The sequence below is a fragment of the Notothenia coriiceps genome, unplaced genomic scaffold (genome assembly GCF_000735185.1).
Source record: "Notothenia coriiceps isolate Sejong01 unplaced genomic scaffold, NC01 NC01_scaffold00015623, whole genome shotgun sequence".
In the NCBI taxonomy this organism is placed as follows: Eukaryota; Metazoa; Chordata; class Actinopteri; order Perciformes; family Nototheniidae; genus Notothenia; species Notothenia coriiceps.
Genome location: NW_011348324.1, coordinates 83,766 through 105,721, shown reverse-complemented (window position 1 = coordinate 105,721; position 21,956 = coordinate 83,766). Strand labels below are relative to the sequence as shown.

At 38.9% G+C, this 21,956-nt stretch overlaps 3 protein-coding genes across 5 annotated transcripts in view; all 3 read right to left on the bottom strand.

Annotated features, from left to right (window-relative positions):
* The window catches only part of LOC104949002 (transforming protein RhoA), a 5,166-nt gene extending 2,313 nt beyond the window's left edge, over positions 1 to 2,853 (bottom strand). The window contains exons 1-3 of the mRNA XM_010775275.1: positions 2,743 to 2,853; positions 1,627 to 1,784; positions 1,132 to 1,252 (exon numbers count right to left, since the gene is read on the bottom strand). Coding sequence (XP_010773577.1) covers positions 1,132 to 1,252; positions 1,627 to 1,782 — 277 coding nt within the window. The 5' untranslated portion in view covers positions 1,783 to 1,784; positions 2,743 to 2,853. The remainder of the gene's footprint in view (positions 1 to 1,131; positions 1,253 to 1,626; positions 1,785 to 2,742) is intronic.
* Positions 2,854 to 5,360: 2,507 nt separating this feature from the next.
* LOC104949001 (cytokine-inducible SH2-containing protein-like) lies at positions 5,361 to 8,760 on the bottom strand. Its single transcript, XM_010775274.1, has 3 exons — positions 8,431 to 8,760; positions 6,546 to 6,702; positions 5,361 to 6,257 (listed from the first exon to the last, which is right to left on the bottom strand). Exons 2-3 carry the CDS (start codon positions 6,682 to 6,684, stop codon positions 5,752 to 5,754), a joined length of 645 nt encoding a protein of 214 aa, XP_010773576.1. The 5' UTR covers positions 6,685 to 6,702; positions 8,431 to 8,760; the 3' UTR covers positions 5,361 to 5,751.
* A 2,425-nt stretch (positions 8,761 to 11,185) lies between these two features.
* On the bottom strand, positions 11,186 to 21,926 carry LOC104948998 (WD repeat-containing protein 82-like). 3 transcript variants are annotated; one of them, XM_010775272.1, is made up of 15 exons: positions 21,375 to 21,926; positions 21,067 to 21,167; positions 20,879 to 20,945; positions 20,513 to 20,615; positions 19,771 to 19,887; positions 19,484 to 19,639; positions 19,307 to 19,376; positions 18,498 to 18,640; positions 14,846 to 15,019; positions 13,907 to 14,002; positions 13,707 to 13,822; positions 12,896 to 12,959; positions 12,624 to 12,774; positions 11,646 to 11,767; positions 11,205 to 11,487 (listed from the first exon to the last, which is right to left on the bottom strand). In XM_010775272.1, the coding sequence occupies exons 1-15, from the start codon at positions 21,533 to 21,535 to the stop codon at positions 11,320 to 11,322; spliced, it is 1,809 nt and encodes a 602-aa protein (XP_010773574.1). In that variant the 5' UTR covers positions 21,536 to 21,926; the 3' UTR covers positions 11,205 to 11,319. The 3 variants fall into 3 exon arrangements, with proteins under 3 accessions (XP_010773572.1, XP_010773574.1, XP_010773573.1); XM_010775270.1 differs by lacking the exons at positions 18,498 to 18,640; positions 19,307 to 19,376; positions 19,484 to 19,639; ... (3 more) ...; positions 21,067 to 21,167; positions 21,375 to 21,926 and adding exons at positions 15,128 to 15,205; positions 16,006 to 16,030 and having other exon boundaries at positions 11,186 to 11,487; positions 12,896 to 13,021; positions 13,718 to 13,822; positions 14,846 to 15,024; XM_010775271.1 differs by lacking the exons at positions 11,205 to 11,487; positions 11,646 to 11,767; positions 12,624 to 12,774; ... (2 more) ...; positions 13,907 to 14,002; positions 14,846 to 15,019 and adding an exon at positions 18,083 to 18,406 and having other exon boundaries at positions 21,375 to 21,915.
* Positions 21,927 to 21,956: the final 30 nt, after the last annotated feature.

The following is a 21,956-nucleotide window of genomic DNA, read 5'->3' as shown; positions in this document are numbered from 1 at the left end:
CCTGGACTCCCTCCTGAGAGCAGCTACCGTATTGGCCTTCCTTTGGTGTATATATATATATATATATATATATTAGGGCTGTCAGTCGATTAAAATATTTAATCGCGATTAATCACAAATTAATCGCACATTTTGTATCTGTTCTAAATGTATATTTTTCAAGTTTTGAATACTCTTATCAACATATGAGTGGACAAATATGCTTTATGCAAATGTTTGTTTATTATCATTTGAACAATGATGAATATTAAACACAACAACCTCTGAACAATACAAATATTCGCCTCAATTCAACCTGGAGCCTCTCTCGTGTGTGTGTGTGTGTGTGTGTGTGTGTGTGTGTGTGTGTGTGTGTGTGTGTGTGTGTGTGTGTGTGTGTGTGTGTGTGTGTCTGTGTCTGTGTTTGAGAGAGTGTGTGTGTGTGTCTGTGTGTGTGAGCTATGTGCATCTCAAGGCATATGCTTGTAGATGGTATTTTAAACTCGATGGGCTCTGAAACTACGGGGTGGCCGAGGACCAAAAATACACACGTTAACTTGACAGCCCTAATATANTCTGTTCTGACCAAGAAGCAACCTCCAGGTCTGATATGGGCCAATGCAGAAGTGCCTTGAACTGCATTCTTTCTAATGGCCAGCAGGGGGCGACTATGGACCATAGTCGCCCCCTGCTGGCCATTAGAAAGAATGCAGTTCAAGGCACTTCTGCATTGGCCCATATCAGACCTGGAGGTTGCTTCTTGGTCAGAACAGAGATACATGGGGCTGAAGTGTGTGTGTTGCACATGTTGCTCAAAAATTGAAAATGTGATCAGTGTGTTTGTATGTGTGACTCTGTGATGTACAGGGTTGAGAAAAAACGATACAAGGTGTGTTACAATCAACAGAGGAGGAGTATAATAACATGCCTTCCTGTGTCCAGCAAAGGTGCAAGGTAAACTTTCTGAGAGCTATTTTTAAAAATCTCAAACTGGTGTGTCTACTTCCCTCCTGGGACAAAAAGAGTTATACAGTAAATTGAAACTAAATCTTAAATGTGTTCACTGTCTCACTAATCCACAACTGTTTAGGCAGTAAGACTAATTAAAAGAGAAAAATGTACCACAACTAATAGCGCTCTGTTTCAACTTACCAAGACTGTCGGGACTGTCGATGGAGAAGCACATGAGAATGACATCAGTGTCGGGATAGGAGAGGGGGCGCAGTCTGTCGTAGTCTTCCTGACCTGCTGTATCCCAAAGAGCTAACTCCACCTGCAATAAGAGGTCACAAGAAATCAATAAGAGGAAGGCAAAGCATGTTCAGGGTGCTTCAGGTCCACATGTTTAATGTAACAAAGACTTAATTTAAACACATGTTGTTGTCTTTGAAACGCACACCCAGAAACCATAATATTGAACAGTTTATCCAAAATATGAACCAAACATGATTAAGAACTGACGTAAATGCTAATTTACCAATCCAAACCTGTAAAATAAGTCAACTTTATTGTTATTAAGCAACACATCTCATAATATACAACCTGTTCAAGTTGTACAGATTTGAGGGAGTAAAAAGGGACTTCAATTCAGCTGTAAGGGCCATCCTGCTGATTGTAGACTGAAATGTGAAAAGAGAACTACATTACCTGTTTGCTATCAACTTCAATGTCAGCAACGTAGTTCTCAAACACTGTGGGCACATAGACCTCTGGAAACTGGTCCTTGCTGAACACAATGAGCAGACAGGTCTTGCCACAGGCTCCATCTCCCACTATGACCAGCTTTTTCCTGATTGCTGCCATAGCTGCAGACAGGGGACAGAAAACATCAAAGGTTACAACATGAAAACACTTTATCAAAAACAACAGGGAGGTAATTAATATTGCATTCAGGCATTATGCAACTTCCACCTCTACGCATGTGAGAAACGATGAGCAGTCACCCGTCTTCAGCTGTGTTGACACAACTCGTCTGAAACCAACACCCGGGGCTAACTATTTAGCTTTCAACATCACGGCCTTGTATTGTCTGTCAGCCAGCTATACTGCAGTTGTATACAATGAAAGACACGAGGACAGCATGTCAAGATGTGAGACCGTGCACCTTATGTTGAATTAGGATAGCAATTTAAGTCAGACTAGCAGAAAAACATGATGATACACTTCCGCTTGAGTGTTTCTGACCCACCCCGGGATCAACATTGACAAATTACTCACTAACGTTCACATGTCCCATATAACATAAAGAACAGTGACTAGATTTACCGAAAAAATGAACACGTTGCTCACTGGTATCAACATATAATTGTGATTCACTGCCGTGTATGTTGACCTAGTTTTCAGTTAGCTAGGGGGTTCTGTTTACAAAAGATTTAGCTACCCGAGCTAACCAGCTAGCGTTAGCCGGGCAGTGCGGTGAGTTTACACATTTATGGTGTTATTCAAAGGTTGTGTTGGATACATGTGCGTTATTTATGTTATAATATATATAATCCCTCGGCCGTGTTCGTGGTTTTCAACTAACTTCCCACAAAAACCTCGTTTTTTCCTTTAAAGTCACTAACCGGTACGACTGGCTAGCTTGGGTTTTAGCTAGCAAAACGGAAGTCACAGCGACTCCATCGATCCGCTAGCTAGCTGGCTAGCGTCAGCAGAATATAGGATGCAAATATAGGTTAACAAAATACATATAACAATGTTGTTGCCAACAACGCACACTGACAATGTAATGTAACTTAACATTGCTTTGAATTATGTGCTTACCTAATGATTGCTTTAAAATATATCCAAATGATCTCCAAGTAGTGCTTTGTTGGCCTCCGTCGCTGCTGCTGCTGCTGACTGCGCTGCTGCTGGAGGATTAACAGGAGGGAAGTGAGGCGGTGGGGGAGGATAACAATTCACTGTTGTACAAACATTAAATATTACACCATATAAATGGAATACATGGTTAAAGCTACGATGGTTATTATTAGCAATTTGTTTTGTTATTATTATACTACCCATAGCCCTTATTCAAATAACTGTTAGAAGCATCTCACATTAATATCATTCAGACATTATGGTTAAAAGTACTACTTTTGTAAGGTGTGACTTTTTCACATGTTTTTTTGTTTATTTTTATACCCATGGCGAGGATATTTCAGAAATAATTTATTTACAATAATTTTGTGTATATCTTAAAATGTATGGTTAACATGAGTGTCCTATCATTATTATTTCTATACATTTGTATACATTTGAATAATATATAATAGAGAACAGCAACATAATTGCTTGTCTCTAGGACGAAATATCTAAATAACTGACATACTATATTATGGGCTGGGGTCCTTTATACCGCACATTTTCTTCCAGTGGTCCAATGTAACTTTAAATTTACTCAGGTACTAGTGTTTTACTTGAGTATTTACTTTTCATGCTACTTCATACTTCTACTCCGCCAAATTTGGTTGGCAGTGTTGGCATTTGTTGTCCTCTATCATAATCTATTATGCAGAAAATTTGTTTGGGTCTCCAGGGCAAACATAGCTGCTGGCCCCTATTAGCAACCCACTGCTTATCCTCTGTGAACTGTGAACATTTTCCTGCAATAATAATGTAAATGTCCCCAGGCCTGCTGTTTTGTTTTATGTGTTGGTAACACGATAGAAGAAATGTCTCTATAAAATACAAACTACATTTTTAATATGCACTTTTTGACAGCAGACATTTGGACTTTAATCACATGTGTTACAATTAACTTTACAATTGTACATTTTAAATGTCTCAGTAAGTCCTGACCTAATGACAGTCAACAGCCAGGACCCAGAAACTGAGGCAGCCACCTTTCACTGTATTATTTACACCTGTGCCTCTTTTACTCTGACATGTCAAAGTAATTTATGTAAAAACATTTTTTGATCATTCAGAACAAATAATTGACACAGGATCACAAGATAATTTAAAAATAGGAATCAAGCTGCTATCATGTCAGTGAATATTGTGCTTTAGTAGGGCATGTTTTCACCCACCTTGGTTGATATTGATCTGTGGTAATGCAAATTATTTACAGGTTACATGTCTGCAGCTCATAAAAAAATATATATAGCAAATTCAGATTTTCTGAAACAGATCTGTTTGATTGTTTTAGGTGCACACTAGTAACAATTGTAAAAGTAAAAATTGCAACATAGGCACATCCAAATCAGGTTAACACATTTACAATCTATAATAACATATATAAAATAAGACACCGAAAGGTGCTTTTGATTTATTTATTTTTTGAATGTGTTGTGTTGAGTACAATTTGTTTTCATTGCGGTATTTCTACATCATATAAAGTAAAGGATCTGAGTACTTCCTCTGTGGGTTTAATCCCTACAGTTCACGCCAGCTACACATACTCATCTTTGTCAGTTGTGCATTTAACAGCAAAACTATTAAGACTGCATGTCAGAAACGTCCATGCTTTCCTGGTAGAGAATGTTGTTAGCAAAGTGATTAAAAGATGCTGATCATTTAAGTCAAAACAGAAAAATGATTTAAATGTTTGACAGTGACGGGTTGACACAGAGAGAGATGATCTGCTCTCAGTTGGTGCAGCGGTGTATTTATAACTGCAGCTCTTACTTACTCTAATCCTGATAAGAGGCTTTCTCAGCATTGCTCAGTTCCTCCTCGTGGAAACCAACTTAAGCGTGTTTCCATGAAAACAGTAATACCGCACATTCATCTGTATGTTCAAGTGGCAAGCCTTTCAACCGTGAAAAAAAAACATGTTTTATTTCTCTGAAATCCACAGACATGATCCTTTTCTGAGAATGAAACCAGTGTGTAAACATATTTCCTACAGTACCATTTTCTTCAATGAACACCTGTTGCTGTTCAGTCTGGTAATGATTTGTAAGAAGAGTTATGATTTACGATGATTTTGTACATAACAAAATACCATAGTCAGTTTTACCCTGTCTCTTATTATATATTATATAATTACTTTAAAAGGCCCTCCAGTCTGCATGTCATGTTAGGGTCAGGCTGACCTCACACTATTGGTAACACTATCTTAGAAGTTTACCCTGGACTATTTAAATTCTTGATTATACTGTGATAAGATTTGACCATGTCCAATGAAACTACATGTAGCACTGGAAAAAAGCCATATTTAAGATATTTTGTGATAATAATAGTGCCGAAAAAATGTTAAATGAGACGACTGGTGGCTTATGGCTCATCCGGTTCATTATGTTCATGAAGAGTGAATAAACATTGCTCCATTAAATACACTTTGCGAACGTCAAGTGCCGTAAAATGAGCTCCTAAGAGGAAAAACTAAAGAAATCCAAAACATTTGTAATGTAAATCCTACTGGAACAACAAAATTACCAGAAGTCATATCTTAACAGATTTTAGTTTTTCTTTAATTATTATTGCTAAAATCAAGTACAAATTTGGAGCCACTCGTCCAAAACATGCAAAGACATTATGTGAATCTCTTCTTACTGATAGGAAATGGCACAAATAAATAGAAAAAGCTCACACATTGGCATTTAAATAAAATCAGTTCACAGTTTCTGACACAGACTTATGAAAATAGTACAAACAAATCTTATCCTAGAGAACAACAGTAGTACAAAGACTTAGCTCATCATTCATTTCAATTACCTCCATCTGGGTCAATCACTGTCCCTTTGGGTGTCAAACTGTTCCAGATTCACAGCGTGTGGTCAACAAGGAGGGTGACCCTGACCCATGTCCCAGTCTCTGTGTCCTGCACCAGAGAGACAGAGACCCTCATATGTGGAAAGGATAGTCCTGCAGGTAGTGCAGCAGAGGCTTCGGGAGTGGCAGATGGTCAGGGCACTTTGTGTGTCTGTTGATTGCGAGGCGCGTCAGGTGCTGTAAAGAAGAGAAGGCCTCTGGTTTGTGCAGGGGGCACACCAGCTCCAGAGGCACTCCGCTGTCACTGTCCGTGTGCTTGGTGGGGTCAGGCTTTGTTTGTGGATGGATGTCATTAGACCTCTGGCGCTGTTTTGTGTGTCCGGAGGCTGTGTAATTCTGTATGAGGCTGAGCACATCTGGGAAGGACTGCAGGTGAGGCAGGCCGGGGGAAATGGAGTCCAGCCAGAAAGAGCCCCTGCAGTATTTGATGCGAATGCTGGTGGGTCCACAGCAGGTTTTCACTGACAGGGCAAGCATGAACTGAGGGTGACTGCTGTCCCGCATTAGAAATGTGCCTTCAGACCTTTTTTGGAGAGCTTCCCGAGCTTCATTTGCAGAGATAGAGCCCCAGTACCAGCCTGAATGCAAATAAATAGTTTTAATGTCAGCTTTTTTTTTTTTTCTTTAACATGAAAGTAGTTTTGGTGAATATATCCATATGGTATTACTAGAGGTGGGGTTTGATTCCTAGATTATTATATTATACCGCAAAGCCATGCAATGAAATATCTCCCCTCACCTAATGTAATCCATATAAAATAAATAAAACGTATATGGGATAGACGTTTTTAAAAAAAAAACAGTTTTAAAACATTTTTTCAATGAAGTACAATCTGAGTTCAGAGTCGGAGAGGCTGCCGGTGTACCTGAGGTCTGTAGGTACTGGAAGGTGGTGGTGATGCAGCGGAGATCATCTGCTGGGTCACAGGGTGGAGGAAAGGGCTGCGGGCGGCAGCAAGCTTGTCGCTCCTCATGATGAAAAATTGTCACTGCACGGGCAACCATTTCTGATTAACAGCAGCCCTGTTAATACACAGAACATTACCTGTTAGGTATTTAACAGAGATTTCTGTTAAAGCTCTGAACTACTTTAATAGGTCACTGTCCCAAGTAAATTATATATTTATATAATTTATAATTCACAGATGTAAAATATAGGTTTGGTTGCTCTTGTCCAAATTGAGCTGACGTGCCCAAAAACAACCAACCCCAATTGGTGAAAGATTCTTGTTAGGTATTTTTAGTAAGTAAAATATCACAGTTTGAAATTACTCTGTATTAAAATGCAGTGGCGGCTGGTGGAAAATATTTTTGGTGGGGCTATGGAAATGGTGACCAAACCATACTAGGGGGGTCCAGGGGAATGCTCGCGCAACTCAAAGTCCGAGAGGGTGAGGAAGATAGTCACAGAAAACTGAACAAGAATCGACAACTCAACCCTCTGCTCACTCCTTTCCTGTAAAATACAGGTCCAGCCCACACATATGCTCCATGGTGCTACAGGCATTGCCCTTACAACTACAATAAGCATGTAAATGTTAATCTACAGCACCGGCGATCCACTAGCAGACGCAGCTACTGTAGGTAGCNTCTTGAACGGAATTGGGCGGAGACCGAGGTCCGGAGACTCCACCTGCACACGAAGCTATCCTCATCAACTACTGCGTCACCTTGGATACGAGTCCAAACAACTCACAGACTGCATCGGACGCTGAAATTGCCGCCCTGTGAGCATCAGATATGACGACGCTGATTGGCTGAAATTATGTTTCGGCGGCATAGTTTACAGATAGCAACAGTCAACAATGTGTTGGCTGCTGCTGGGGCTGAGTGAGGGCTCCTTTCTTAGCGCCCTGACGAGAGAGGGTAATGATACACGGTTTCCAGGCAGGAAACATGTGACTTATCAGTAACTTTAGACATCGTAACACAATTTTAAAGGAGATTTTATTGTAGATTATACATTTTACTGATACCAACTATATCATATTTACCTTATTCATTAAAAAGAAAAAGAAAAAAAAAATGTTTTAGGGGCTGCGCCCCTAGCGCCCCTATGGGCCGGCCGCCAATGTTCAGATGTATAGAAGCTTCAAAATGTCCTTAATTGCTATATACTTAAATTATTTAGATGGGAATTATACCCCATTTCCAAATAATGTTTCTTATAAAGTGGAATTATAATGCATATTAATGTACGCATAAGTAAGCATTATATAAGTATTATATGAGTCAGCTGGTCAATTTGGCTTGATACTTTTCTCTAAATATTTAGCTGGGTGGCTTTTACATTTAACCAAGTGATACATTTATATTAAAACACCTTATCTTTATGCAAATCAATACAACACTTAATGTATTTATTTGTATAATTTATTTTAATTATATTATTCATTAGAATCTGAAAAGTAATTAATGACTGAAGCTTTCAGATAAATGAAGTGGTTCCCTCCCAATTGTAGTGGCGTAAAAGTAGCGTAAAATACTAAAGTAAAGTACAAGAACCCTAAAACAGTTCTACTAGTGATGTATTGATCTGAGATAATGTAGGCTAGACTACATTAAGTAGACTAGTGAAATAAACAAAAAACACACGACACAGAATAGGCCTTAAAAAGCCAAAAACAAATGAAAGGGTTAATAAAGTGTCACAATCATTCAGACATCAGCCAATATCATTGTATATCAATAATGCAATTCTAGATCAAACAGACTTTTGAAATCATGAAATCATGTTGATGTCACTCTTACCTTAAATCAAAGATTATCATAGAGATCACGACGATTTGAATAAAACTGCCTTGTGGATAAGACAGCAGTTTCTCAATTTAAATAATGAATAAATGCCGAATAATCTCTGCTGGGGTCGAAAAGATAATATATTCCGTGTTAAAACCTGCAACAGTCGTAAAAACCGAGAGGATATATCCGTGTTAGCTGTGGTGTGCTGAGAGTGTGTGTGCTGTTAGGACAGAAAACTGCTCGCTTCACTTTGGACTGACTGGTTCCAGGAATCTGATTCCAAGAAAGGTTTTGTGTTTCAGCGCCCGCAGTGACAGACAAGCTGCAGCCAGCAGCTCCTCTGATCTCTGTCAACACACACACACACTGTCAACATACTGCACTTCCGGTACGGCTTTCAAAATAAGAAACTGAAGACTAAAGCTCTTTGGAGGTCTGGTGTTATACACAAACCCATCCTAAAGCCTCTTTGAGAAATGAGAAAGCACCTTGGAAATTTGAGTGTGTGAAGTATTTCGGTCATTACGATGTTTATTTTGTCATGCGATTTATCATGAAGAATTTTGAAATATACTCACCTATTTAAAAAAAGAAATGACTTGCAATGACTTTTAAGACATTGTCTCATTATACAATGTCACGGTTATACACGATAAGACTCAATTTATTAGATAAAGATGTAACTAATGCTGTGGGACTTTTGTGTCGGACTGCATACGTTTGAGCTTGTTGTGCCTTACAATATTTATTATTATGATAATCTGTTTCATTATGTATTATTTATTTTGTAATATTGAACACATTAGTCTCCATACACATCTGAATTTATTATCACAGTTCATTAATACAGACTTCATTTTGTACAGAATTAAATGTGACTGAGTTTTACATATTTTTTGTTGTTGTTTTCCCTATCACCTGTTAGTTAACATTTTATTCTGAAGGCCAATAGCCTTACTTCCGGTAATGTTATAGTTACCTCTGTCTGTTTTGATGCAGTTGCAGGCGTTAAGGTTTTTAACGCCACATTTCATCCAATGGAAACGCCGCTTTTCACATTTGCATATCTGTGTACATGTTTAATAATTAGTAATAATGAGTTAATATTTAGCTGTTTTTATCATTAACCAAGTATATTGTGTTTATTATTGTTGAGTAAACCAAACATTGATAAGCACCCAAACACTACTTATTATTTGTTTCTCTCTTCTAATAATGTTTTGAGCGTTAACCTTTCAGCCCATTTTTTATTATTATTGTGGGCTATTAGTGTAAAGACAATTGCCTGCTAATGGTTATATACTGGAGGATTATTTTTCCTGGAAATGATTGGAACTGTGTCATGTCAGAAGTCACTGTGTTATAAAAAGGTTCATCATCACCCAGGCCACAGTTCCTGTGTTCAAAGATAACGAGCACTTGAAAGCTACCATTCAGCTCTGAACCTTGTTTCCAGGAAAATGTTTCACATAAAGCGTCTTTCCCCAGAGGAATGAAAGCAGCAGAAGTGCACAGCTGAAGGCTTCTGAGTACAGCGACTTCCTGGAAAACACACACAACCCATTGACCTCTACTACTGAGCCGTGATGTGCTGCTGCCTGCATGCACATCTACAGGACACACACAAACACTCAGAGAAACAGAGAAATTAGGACACAAACACTAAAAAATACAGAAAATATTTTATTGTAGGGCCATGTAAAACAACAGCCTTCAGCTGAGTGTAGTCAAACCTCACCCAAGCGACTGAAGAAGGCAGCTGTGAATGTGATGTTGAGGGATTTGCAATGAACAATAGGTAAGGCATAGGCTGACTAGAGAAAATATAAAGGATAATCCACCATAAAACAAACATTTAAAAGCCATTTCACGATGATTTTGATTACCTGAATCAATATTAGTGACTGGTGATGTTAATTATTTCCTGAAGAGGAGCACAGAAACAGGAGAAGACAGATCTGATTGAGCATTTGCCTTCAACTTGGATTGGCAAATGAAAAATGTATTAATAAAATAGTATCCTATTAACATCCAGTTGTTTTAAGAGGTTCTAAGACAGATTAAACTAACAAGATATCATCTTTAAATGAGTGAGCCTTGAACTCCCCATTTACAGTCTTTAATGCTTAACTTAGCTAACTGCGGCTGGCTGTAGTTAATAAAGTAAAATCAGCAACGTCCTATCAATCTTTCTTTCCACCAATAAATCGAGTGATTGTATTTCCCCCATATGTCATATTATTTGCAATAATTTCCACAGTGTATTGTCTTGTTGAAGTCTATATCAAAGATATTCACAGTGAGCTTTTAGAATCTGATACTCCATGTTTTAAATCGCTTTCCACATTACATGTAATGGAAATAATATATCTGCTGAGCATATTATTGTATACACATTTCCCTATAAGGTCTATAAGTATTTAGCATTTCTGGAACGTTTTGGATCTCCTCTACAAGTGATAATAAAGTACTGTGGGTTTGAAAAAGGTTTTGCTGCACAATAAGTTGTTATGACTGACACCCGGATAAGTGGATAAGAACGGTTAAATTATCAACTCTGTGGATGCATTCACATATAAACCTAAAAAATGCCGCTTGATTCACTAACACGTTGTATGCCAAATTCAATTTAATCTTAATAGACCAAAATATGTGTCAGCTTGCCTACACTTACGCTAACAGTGTTAACTTTAGAAGCTCTCTCTTACCACAAGAAAAGATATAGGCTATATATTTTCCACACCCTCCTTTTTTGCATGGTGGATCTACTTTCTCCGTTTGAAATGTCTGAAGGTAAAAAGGAGAAATGATTAGAAGCTAAACAGTCAAATAACAAGTACATTCATAGATATAGTGTGGTGTGTTTGTGTACTCATGTATAATATATTGTGTGTGCATCTAACTTTCTTCCCCGTTTTCTCCAGCGCCCTTGATGAGGCGTTTGTTGCCCCTCTTCCCCCCCGGTCCGCGGGGCTTGGCAAAGGCCTGCTTCAAGGCGTGCTCCATCGGGTGCACCTCCTCGTACAGGTAGTCTTCTGTCAGGCCATCGCCATTGTCTATCTCCATCTAGACACACAGAATAAAACACAGATTCATTTTGACTATGATAACCAGTTTGTAGATCAAATTTGGTGACGTGGTTTACTGTTTATCTCCACAGAGATATATTACAGATCATGCATCAGTTTCTTATTTCAATCTTGGGTGATTTTGGTGATGTGAACCTTTTTGGTGACCTCCAGCTGATAGTCTTTCTCCACCTCGTCCAGTAGTCGGTTCTTACAGCTTGAATACAACATCCGCTCCTTGATGCTACAGGTGTAACCAGGCATCGAATATATGAACACTGGAAGAGATATAAAGTTGTTGTTTCCAACTTCACTGTATTATATTTGGTTATCATATCTGTTATGAAACAAACCCCTGTCTCAGACGTTACAAAAACACCCACAATCATTCCCAGCTTCTCTAAACAACACACTACACAGGGGGGTTGAACAAAGTACATCAGTACTTACAAGAGGTGCTATCACTTGACCTTAATCAAATAGTAGTTTAAGCACTTGTGTAAAAACTACTCAACAGGAGCGACTTAAACCAATATTTGAGCAACATTTTGAAAACCATTGTGGTCACTGGGAGAAAAAATGTAAACCTTTTTTTATTCAACCAGTGGATAAATATTGCATACCAAAAACAGACATAGAGAAAAAACATGGAAAATAGAGTAATAGAATATAATGCCTGAAAGCAATAAAAACACAACATTGATATACATTACTGTCCTCTTATAACGTCCATATGGTTAAAATGTTAGTATAACATTATCAATTACCACACTGCATAATGGGCCAACATTATCATTGATTTGGAGTGATTGTTGTGTCAAGCCTGACAAATGAAAGTCCAATATTCACTCTCCTCTTTGTGTTGTTAAAATATATGTCTCTTTATCTGCTAAATGTTACATTATGTTAAACAATCAGATTAAAGACATTGAGGGCATCTGCAGAATCAATCATTATTTCCGGTGGGGTCATTTCATGTTGCACACGACCCATTGTTATATAGGTCAAATTGCAGATTAGTGCATTTTAAGTTTGGGGTTGGCAACCACATGGTGTAACTTGAATATGTGACATTCTGTGAGATTCTACGACAAGCACACTGAAGATAAACATGCAATTGACAGAGAGACTCACCCAGTGCCTCCTGCCGCTGGCCCTGGTGGGAATGTTTGAAGATGAAGAAGTGGTATCTGGGAGAATCTGAGGGAATCCTGTAGGGAAGCTCGTGGGTCTCTGTAGGTTTGGTGTGAACCAACTCAATGGTCTCTTTCTCTACATCCAGCCTCTGCAGCACACACAAACATGCTTTGTTCAGGGGTCAAGTCACGCAGAGCCAATTTCACCAATAAATAAGTTACATGATGCACGCTGAGTAATTAGTAAAAAGGGGTTTTGTTGGGGCTCACCAGCTGTATGTAGTTGATGCGTCTCTGCTTGAGTTGCTGCAGAGCTCGCTTGGCCTCTTCTTGTAAGGGGAAGGCAAGACCTTGAAGAGTCTGCACTCTTTTGTCTAAGCCAAACTCCATTGTGACCTGCAGGATAAAATAAACACAGAAACCTTGGTGTAAAGATTACATGTAAATGAAATCCTAGTGATATTAGTAGATTTCTTCTTACAACTATTTAGTGTGAAAAAGAACAACATGACGCCTTCTCTCTGTTTATTTATTTATATTTATTGTCTCCCACTTGATTTTTCTTTTTACCTTCTCTTTATTCTAAATTAAGTTTGACCTTTTATCTATTCATTCTTTAATTTTTGTATTTATGTTTATATGCTGTGTTATTTATGAGAGTCCTAAAGGGGAAAATAAATTCAATACTGTTTTCTTCTCAATCTAATGGAGTAGTAAAACATCGAAAAGGCTTACAGTGGAAAGTAGAGCGCCGATATCTGACATTTGTGGCAATTTGGCATCCAACTGGTGAAATGATTTGTTGTTGTTATATTTGAATTTCAACTTTGAATTTGGACTCAAAAAGATTGCAACAAACCCTCGCTCGTGCTGTTGGAGTCCCAATTCGTCTACGCTCATCCTGTGGATATAAGAGGCAGTTTTGTAATCTCCTCTTGATACAGAAACGGTTAGGATTGTACTTGGAAGAAAGTGTACTTACCCACACAACTTTATCCTGCAGAAAGAAAGTAAAAGCATACAAAATAAGTACACATAATGTACGTTTGTGTTTGATGTCATATTCAGACAGTTTGTATTGTTGATCTTGACCTCTGTGACTCTGATTCGTTGTAACTCCTGCTCGGCTGCTGTGAGCGGGGCGGGGGAGCAGCAGGAGGACATGTGGCGCAGGTATCCCTGGAAGCACAGATCGTCCTGCAAACACAAACAGAATGGTACTGAACCACCAACAGTTAAAGATTTAATGATCAGTTGTCATGTTGGTGGGATCTTCCTCACCTCCACGGTGCCAAACATTTCATCTTTAATGTGACCTCCTCCAAACTCTTTCTTCAGGGTGGCGCGGGTCGCTGCATACACCATCTTCTGCCTCACCTAACGGGTGCCAAGACAGACAGGAGGATACAAGAAACTTCCATTACTATTTTGACTATTGATTACTTTTGAATGGATTTCTAGTCATTTTTCATGTGTTTTGTTGAGTGTTGTGTTAATAGTTTTTCATTTAAAGATTATCTTTGATGCTTTTCCCCCTTTATTATTCACGACAGCTGAAGATAGACAGGAAAGAAGGAGAGAGGGGAGGGGAAACATGCATCAAAAGGCTTTGTGTTGAACACGAACCCTTCCTTACCCAAACTCAAACAGTGACACATTTTTTTTACAGACGTTTTTTACGCTCCTTGAACACCCAGGATGTTTGCAAAATGATGGTTGTGCAGAGTTTGACTGATCTTTTGATGGTTGTTGAGTGACCTTTTATCCTTTTCTGTTGCTTATTGTCTTATCTATTTACATTGAGGTTATGTGTCACGTTAATGCCACACATTTAGAAAAATTGTTATTAAGAAAAGGAAGAAGTTTATTAATCTGTTGAAGGGGGGACATTCTATTCTAGAGTCCGCTTTGTTTTCTGTTAAGTTCTTAATCAGTTTCTGAAATGTTATAGTATATTTTAAAAGGAAGTGTCATTTTGGGATTATGTGACTACATCAGACATGTTGATGTGTCCAAGGCAGTTGTTCTGTAATACCATAAACAATAAACCCTAAAGCTTTTTCTATTTAAATACTTTTCAATTGTGGTTATCAAAGCTTAGGTTTTATGGTAGTTCCAGGAAGAGTTTCATTTAGTTAAAAGTAATGCAGTTTAAGTTTTTACATAGACTTTGAATGACTACATTTGATCAGTGACAGCATGCAACCTCTCCTGACATACTGGTGATTGGTCAGGTGACCAGGCGATGAAGATCCACTCGTGCCCCTGTGCATTGTGGGAGTCCAGACGGTAGAGGATGTAGCAGGGTTCCTGAGGCGTGAGCAGAGGGAGCAGGAACTGGTCGTAATCCTTGTCCCAGCTGTACGCTGGCTCTCTGTATGAATCTAACACCAACTCCTCTGCAGACAAGACAAACGTATCAGCATGTTCCGATTTTCAACAAGTCACCTGGAAGCTTACTAGTGTAAAACTTTCTTAACACTTAAGACATTTCATGTTTACCGTTTCTGATGACAATCTTCATTATTCGGATGGCACCTCCCCTCGCTCGGGCCAGAAATTCTTTCAGCTCCGATGTTGCTAAAGTAACCAGATATAAGGCAGACAAGACAAAACTGAGGATGGGGGGTTGAAAGCAAATGAGACAGAGTTAGGTAGGTAAGAACCTGAGACTCCACTTCAGGGAGAACATTTGATCCACTGCCAGATGGTCACGCCATCACCTATAGTGACTCACACAGGGACGTACTTCAGGTACCAAAGAGCTGATGAGAGACTTCAGTCTGAACAATAAACAGCCTCATTTTCCCCACAATTATCAAAACAAGGAATGGCAGTTTTAATACAGGAAACCAGATTATGTTATTTATTGCCCTCCCTGCTTCTTTCTCACCATGGTTACCAAACACAGCGGTCTCATAAATGATGTAAGGTCAGGTGAGAAAGGTGAGAGAGGTACGCTCCTGCCAATCCATCCCCTGACGCTCCAATTACAAAATGCCATAACACACATATACGTAGCTCTTAAACTAACCATTAAAGCCTTTTGGTGCGAAATGATTACAAATAACACAACATAGAAATACATTGGAACTGTTCATCGCTCATATACTGTACTTTTCTAAATGTGCATCCTTTAACACAATCTTAATGTAGATCCACAGGTTTATAATGCCGGTGAAGTTTATGGACCATCTGTAAATGCGCTTTTACAGGATATTAGAGAATTGTATCCCCAGTGTGGATGTATTACATGCTGTGGCACAGCTCAAAAGTAAAAAAGCAAATGTAAAACAATTTCCACTTTAATTTGAAGCATCCAAAGTTAAACACAAAAACTTGAGAAATTGTACAGAGTGAATGTACAGAAAAGAACTAACCATTGATTCCGGTTTGGTGTGACATCTTTTGGCCGTCAGCTTCACACTCCTCTCACGCAGGAAGGACCAGGTCCAGGTGTGTGTCCTCGCTCCTCTCGCTCAGCAGGTAGCTGCCTCTCCACTGACAGCAGACAGATGGACCCATGCGCATCTGTGACATAAACGCCTCGAGGGTGACTCGGGAGAATCCTCACACTTGAAATACAATCTGCGGAACTGTGGCTGATGAGTAAAAACGAAGCTGTCAGTGGATATGCCGGCCTCACCACTGATCTAAAACTCTTTGCGTATCAATGACCACAACTTTAACAGTCTCTATGGGGGAGCATCTCTCAAGTCACACACTGTCCTGCACTGTACTGTGTGTGAGGCCGTGTAGAAATCCACCACTGATGACATCAGTGCAGTACAGGGTTTTCAGATGCTGTCAAAGCGCCACATGTAATGACATGTTATCACTAATTGACATCGAGTTTCTGATCAGCTCAGACCGACTGCATCATCTCAAATTAAAATGTGAAACTGTTTGTCTGAAACATTTCATGGAGCAATAATGGCTGGTTTTGTGTGTTTCTGTTCATGATAGTGGATATTTTTTGTTCATTTTGATGGCATACCTTTGTTAAATAGTTCATAAAAGGAAGATGGATGGGTGCCTGAAGCGACAACAGCACTGTGTGAGATTTCTCTCATACACCTTTTATCCCAAAATGTGAGCTATAAAGAGCTTCAGATGATTTGTGTGAAGACTATAGAGTTGGCTACAGACAGAACTAATGGATTCATTACAGGCCGCTTACATAAACACAAGCAAACGCACCGAGGTAACACACACAAGGTAGATCAGTGTGTATGTTAAGGGCGAGTGAGAACGTTTTACAGTTGTAAAAAAGTGAGCGCCAAATGCTTTAACTGTCTCACCTTTATCCCTTTACACATCTTTCATGCACACATGCACATATGAGGGAGGTGAGAGAAAGATAAGTGTGTACCTGTGAGGTCACCTGTGAGGGGTCATCTATTATTCACTCAGTGTTGAGTACACAACCCAAGCATCTATACATTATTCAGCAGAGCACCCCCCCTTCCTCTACTTCTGGAAGGCACTTACAGAGCACAAAAAAAAAGAAAAACACCCATTCATTAAATTGATTAAAACTGCCTGCGTTTCTCACACGCCTGCAGGTGTGTTCACAGATTGGTTTACCGATAGAGAAACTCGTGTTTGCTTTTGTAAAGTGAGACCATGTCAGTAGAGTGTTAATTGTTCTTAGAATAATCAATATACTAATCCTATAATTGTGTTTATTCATTGTGTTTAAGGTTGTTGTTTTTACCATACAATGAGAATCCTATTAATACCAGCTTGTTTTTAAATAGCACTGTGTAAATTGTTCTGAGTAATAATTTTTTCAAGCACAAATGACCTAAATGTACCTACTTTCAGCTTCTGACTTGTAAGGGTTTGGTGTTTGTGGTCTATAATGAAAGTAAACTAAATAACATTGGCAAAGTAAGGGACGGGAAGAAATGACTTTGTGATTCATAGTTTGACCCATCTTCTGAAATGTTATATTTTTTGTCAAAAGAAGCTATTAAAGGTGGGGTAGGTAAGTTTGAGAAACCGGGTCGAGATACACTTTTTGTTATATTCCATGGAATGCTCTTAACATCCCGATAGCAATGAATATCGTAAGTGCTTTGACAAAAAAATCCATAAAAAAATGTCATCTGTGGAAGCCGTAGTATTGTAAAAAGCACGACCAATCATCTGAGCCGGCCCGGCTAAAATAACTGGATGGCCTACCTGCCTGTCAGCCTTCCATCTGTGCACAAACTTATCTCGTGCCCTCATTGGTCATGTGCGCGTTCGTGTGTGTTGGAGGAGGGGCTCTGTAAGGAAGTGGCAGATTTTTTCCGGCTGTGTATTTTCAAATTCTAGCGCACTCCAGCTGGTTTCTCCAACATTACCTACCCCCACCTTTAAATCTATTAGATTACATTAATAAATGTTGTATAATACATAAAGATGTATTTGATGATACAAGTCAGAATAAAGGAGAAAGAAAAAAGGATATTCATCAAAGACATTTTATTATAAAATGTTCAGACAATAACAAAAGTTAAAATTAACATGACATATAAAAACAGGCCTAGAATGCCTGATGCGTGTAGATGTACCTCAAATAACATTAAAAACCTGAAGTTTGTGGGATATTATTCAGTCACAGCAGGATCCACACGGTTAAAATACTGAAGGTAAAAAGTTTTAAATGTTTTAAAAACCACGAGGAAAAAGAAGGCGGTCCAAAACGTAATCCTTCATCTCTGCATGATTCCACGAGGACCCACTCTGATGAACGTCCCTCTATGAGTCATCAATACACGGAAGCCAAAAAGTCTGTTAAAAGAAGAGAAAGAGTTATGAAGTGGCCCTTTATTCGCAGTTCGTCCAACAGCAGCTACATGCGGCTTAATAAGTGAGACCTCACCATGTTAGTGCAGGCACTGGCAAACGTCATGTATCTGGGGTTGAACTGTAGCGTGTTGATCGGTCCTGAGTGCTTCCCGTCCAGCACAGCCACCTTCATCCCACTCTCAGTGCTCCAGACATGGACTCTCCCATCCTCTGAGCCTGCACAACAAGACATTACTTAAATAGAGATGCAGGGTATACCTCTGGCCTATAAATGGGAACAATTATATTATTCAGATACTAATATTATTTCCAAAAATGTATCAGGCATTAGCACGAAGCCCCATTGCTTTCCTTGAATCAACAAGCACAGCCTCTACACATTCGGATATAGTAGGTACACATCTTTAAAGTTAAATGTGTCATCCATTCGTAAACATGTATTGTATAGACATTGACATGACGAATAATTAAAAAAAAAGGTCATACATTGAATTGGAATTGCAAAATGCTGTGAAAAAGCTAATGTATGATTGTGGCGCTTTTTTAATGTAGTTTAATAGAAACATTTATGAAATCTTAATAGTCTAAACTGTTTATTCTGTTGTCAATATGGTTAGGTTATGGAATAATTATTCACCCGACTTTACTCACTACAAGCCTTTCTTGAACTTGGGTATGCATCAACTAAAGGTTATGAGCTTCTTTAAAAAAAAAAACTAAAATGGGAAATGATTTGCTATTTAATCAGAATTGGCCATGAGTGATTAATGATTGTTGGAATCAGCTGAGAAGAAAATTGTGTATCCCCAATTTACCACACAGGTGCAACAGAGATCTTACAGGTAGAGACTAAAACATTTAACATGATGTAGTTCGTCTTACCGATCATGACAAACTGAGAGTCAGGAGTGAAGCAGGCCTCCAGGGAGGTGCCTTTACTGTTGTTGTAGCCCTTAAAATAAACAGTAAAATGAATAGATAGAAAATCACACTCATTTATACACAGGTGCAATTCAGTTGGTTAACAGCAATGTGATGTGATAGCTTTACGTCTCTTACAGAAAAAGTATGCAGCACAGATCCATTGAAAGCATTTAGGACACGAATTATCCCTCCGTTTGTTGAGATGAGAATTTGTTTCCCATCGTTACTGAATTTGACTCCAGTCAAGTCACAGGCGCGATTGAACTTTGTCTCAAAAGAGGCAAAGGGACCCTTTTAACAGAGAGATTAGATGTATTATTTATAATACTTTATAACAGGGAAAAATGTATCAGGGATATGAATATCCTGTGTACATGCAGGGATGCACAAGCAAACCACAGACACATCGATTTGCCTTTTACCTTGTCAAAAGCACGCAGGTCGTATAGTTTGATGGCCTGTGATTCCACTCCTGCAGCAAATATCAGCCCATCAGGGTCGAAGGAACAAACAGGTTTCCCCAGTGGATTAGTCAAACCCTGAAACATAAAGCATTGGAAATTTGTTAAATGGTTTAAAAAGCTTGGGATTTAATCATTCCTATACAAACGTTGTTTTTATAATACAGATATAGGCCACGGATAGCCGACAGCTTATTCTAGACCACTGCCAAATTTGAAAATTCACCAAAACCACTGCTATGCTGTGTCTCCGTACCGTTCTTACACTACCTACGTTACACTATCTGTAAACAGCATAAAACTGATTTATTATAACTTGAAAATACAATAAACTGTTTCCTTCCATTAAGTTTGTTTGTTTGTAGCCTTTATTTAACCAGGTAAAATCCCATTGAGATCAACAATCTCTTTTTCAAGGGAGACCTGCTAGTCTCTGTTTAAAGTTAATGTCTTACATAATTGTGGGAAGATCCAAGTGTTCCATGGTTGCTAAATCAGGTCTGGGGACACCCAGTGGTCACAGGACTAATGTTTCTTAAAAGGTGTACAGTGTCTATCTTACAGTGATCTAAGTACCTTAATGCTTATTAAACAGCTGTAACACTGTCTAAAAGCTGTACAAGTTAGCAGTAGCTGTTATTATATACGCTTCAGTAACTGTCTACTGAGAGAAGAGGAAGTGTCATTTTCCAGCCTGACGTACCACTTGACAGTTTGGAGCGCGCAGATCCCAGATCCGGATCGTTTTGTCCAAAGAGCCCGAGATAAATGTATCGTCCACTGGTGACATGGAGAGAGCTATAACCCTACAATTGAGATTTTTGTTGAGACAAAACAAGACATTTGATTACAGGGAATAGTGATGGATATTGTTTACAATTTTCATATATTTTATGGATATTGAAAATAATTGATGGTTGCAGCTTGTGTAGATAGTTTAATGGCAATGTTTCCCTGGTGTGCACACTTTGTATTTAGAATGAGTTTGTTAATGGAAACATGTACAGTATCTTTGTCCACATCCATCTACAGCAAACAGTCCCACATTGTATCCTTCTTTTTTACTCACCTTGCAGTGTGACCAGGGAAATACCTGATGTACTGGTTGTCAGTAAGTGAAAGGTATCGGATGGTATCTAGAACAAAATAATATGTCATTGGCAAGTCATCAAGAGAACATATATGTGCACTTTATTTTTAGTTCATAAGGTTTGGTTGCTTTGTGTCAGCAGCTGACTGTCAGTACTCAGTAATTACCGTCTAGTTTGTTGGAGCTGTAGACCACTGTCTGTGTATCTCCATGTGTGTAGCGGATCAGATCTACTCCATACTTCTTGCTGTAGAGGGTCCCTTTAGGTCTGAGAAAGGAAAGAATATTTAAACACGTCAATAACTTGATGGTGAACCGCAGTGAATACGCTGCACTGCCATGGTCCACACACACTATATGGACATTCATATTCACAATCTGTATATGAGAATATGGGTCATTCCCATATATTTGGGGCTCAAATGCATAAAACGGTTATACCTTGTTTTTAAATGTAATATTATTGGCCACTTACTTTCCCTCTCGGATGTCATACAACACAATGCAGTCGTCGTCGCTGCTTGATATTGCATGTTCACCATCTGGGCTGAAGTCCACACAGTTGACTTTTTGGGAATTTTGTCGAAATGTTCTGGCAACCCTGAAACTCCGAAACACGCTGTCTGTGATCTTCATGTCTGCAGCTTTTCATTCAAAAATAATATAGTGTGTAAAACATACAAGTGGACATTTGCATCAGCTCAGTTTGAAAGAAACCTGCTTGACTAGTCGAGCGAAACATGAGTAAAAGCGCCTAAGATCCTTCATTCAAATTACATAAATGCATTTTCAGATAAAAACAAGCGGATAAGGGCTGCAACGTTCTTATTATACATCCATGGCTGCAACACGATAAAGCAACATGAGCTGAAAAGGAAGCGTTTGGTTTGAAAATCTTCATCTACCAGAGGGGCAGTGCCATCCAATTGCCATTACATTTAGATGTTTCAACAAACCGGGAAGTGGCGGGAGGAGAAACGAGCATACATGTTGGAAAGAACGGAAGCACTGCGTACACCACAGGAAATGGTGTCTTGCTGCATCGTTACAACGTTTT

Coding starts and splice junctions, on each gene's coding strand:
- LOC104949001 (XM_010775274.1), bottom strand. CDS start 6,684: ATGGTTGCCCGTGCAGTGACAATTTTTCATCATGAGGAGCGACAAGCT. Junction 6,258..6,545: donor CCAGTACCTACAGACCTCAG/GTACACCGGCAG, acceptor ATTTGCATTCAG/GCTGGTACTGGGGCTCTATC.
- LOC104948998 (XM_010775272.1), bottom strand. CDS start 21,535: ATGAAGATCACAGACAGCGTGTTTCGGAGTTTCAGGGTTGCCAGAACA. Junction 19,640..19,770: donor ACCTGCGTGCTTTTGACAAG/GTAAAAGGCAAA, acceptor CTCTGTTAAAAG/GGTCCCTTTGCCTCTTTTGA. Junction 11,488..11,645: donor AGCTGGAGGTCACCAAAAAG/GTTCACATCACC, acceptor CTGTGTGTCTAG/ATGGAGATAGACAATGGCGA.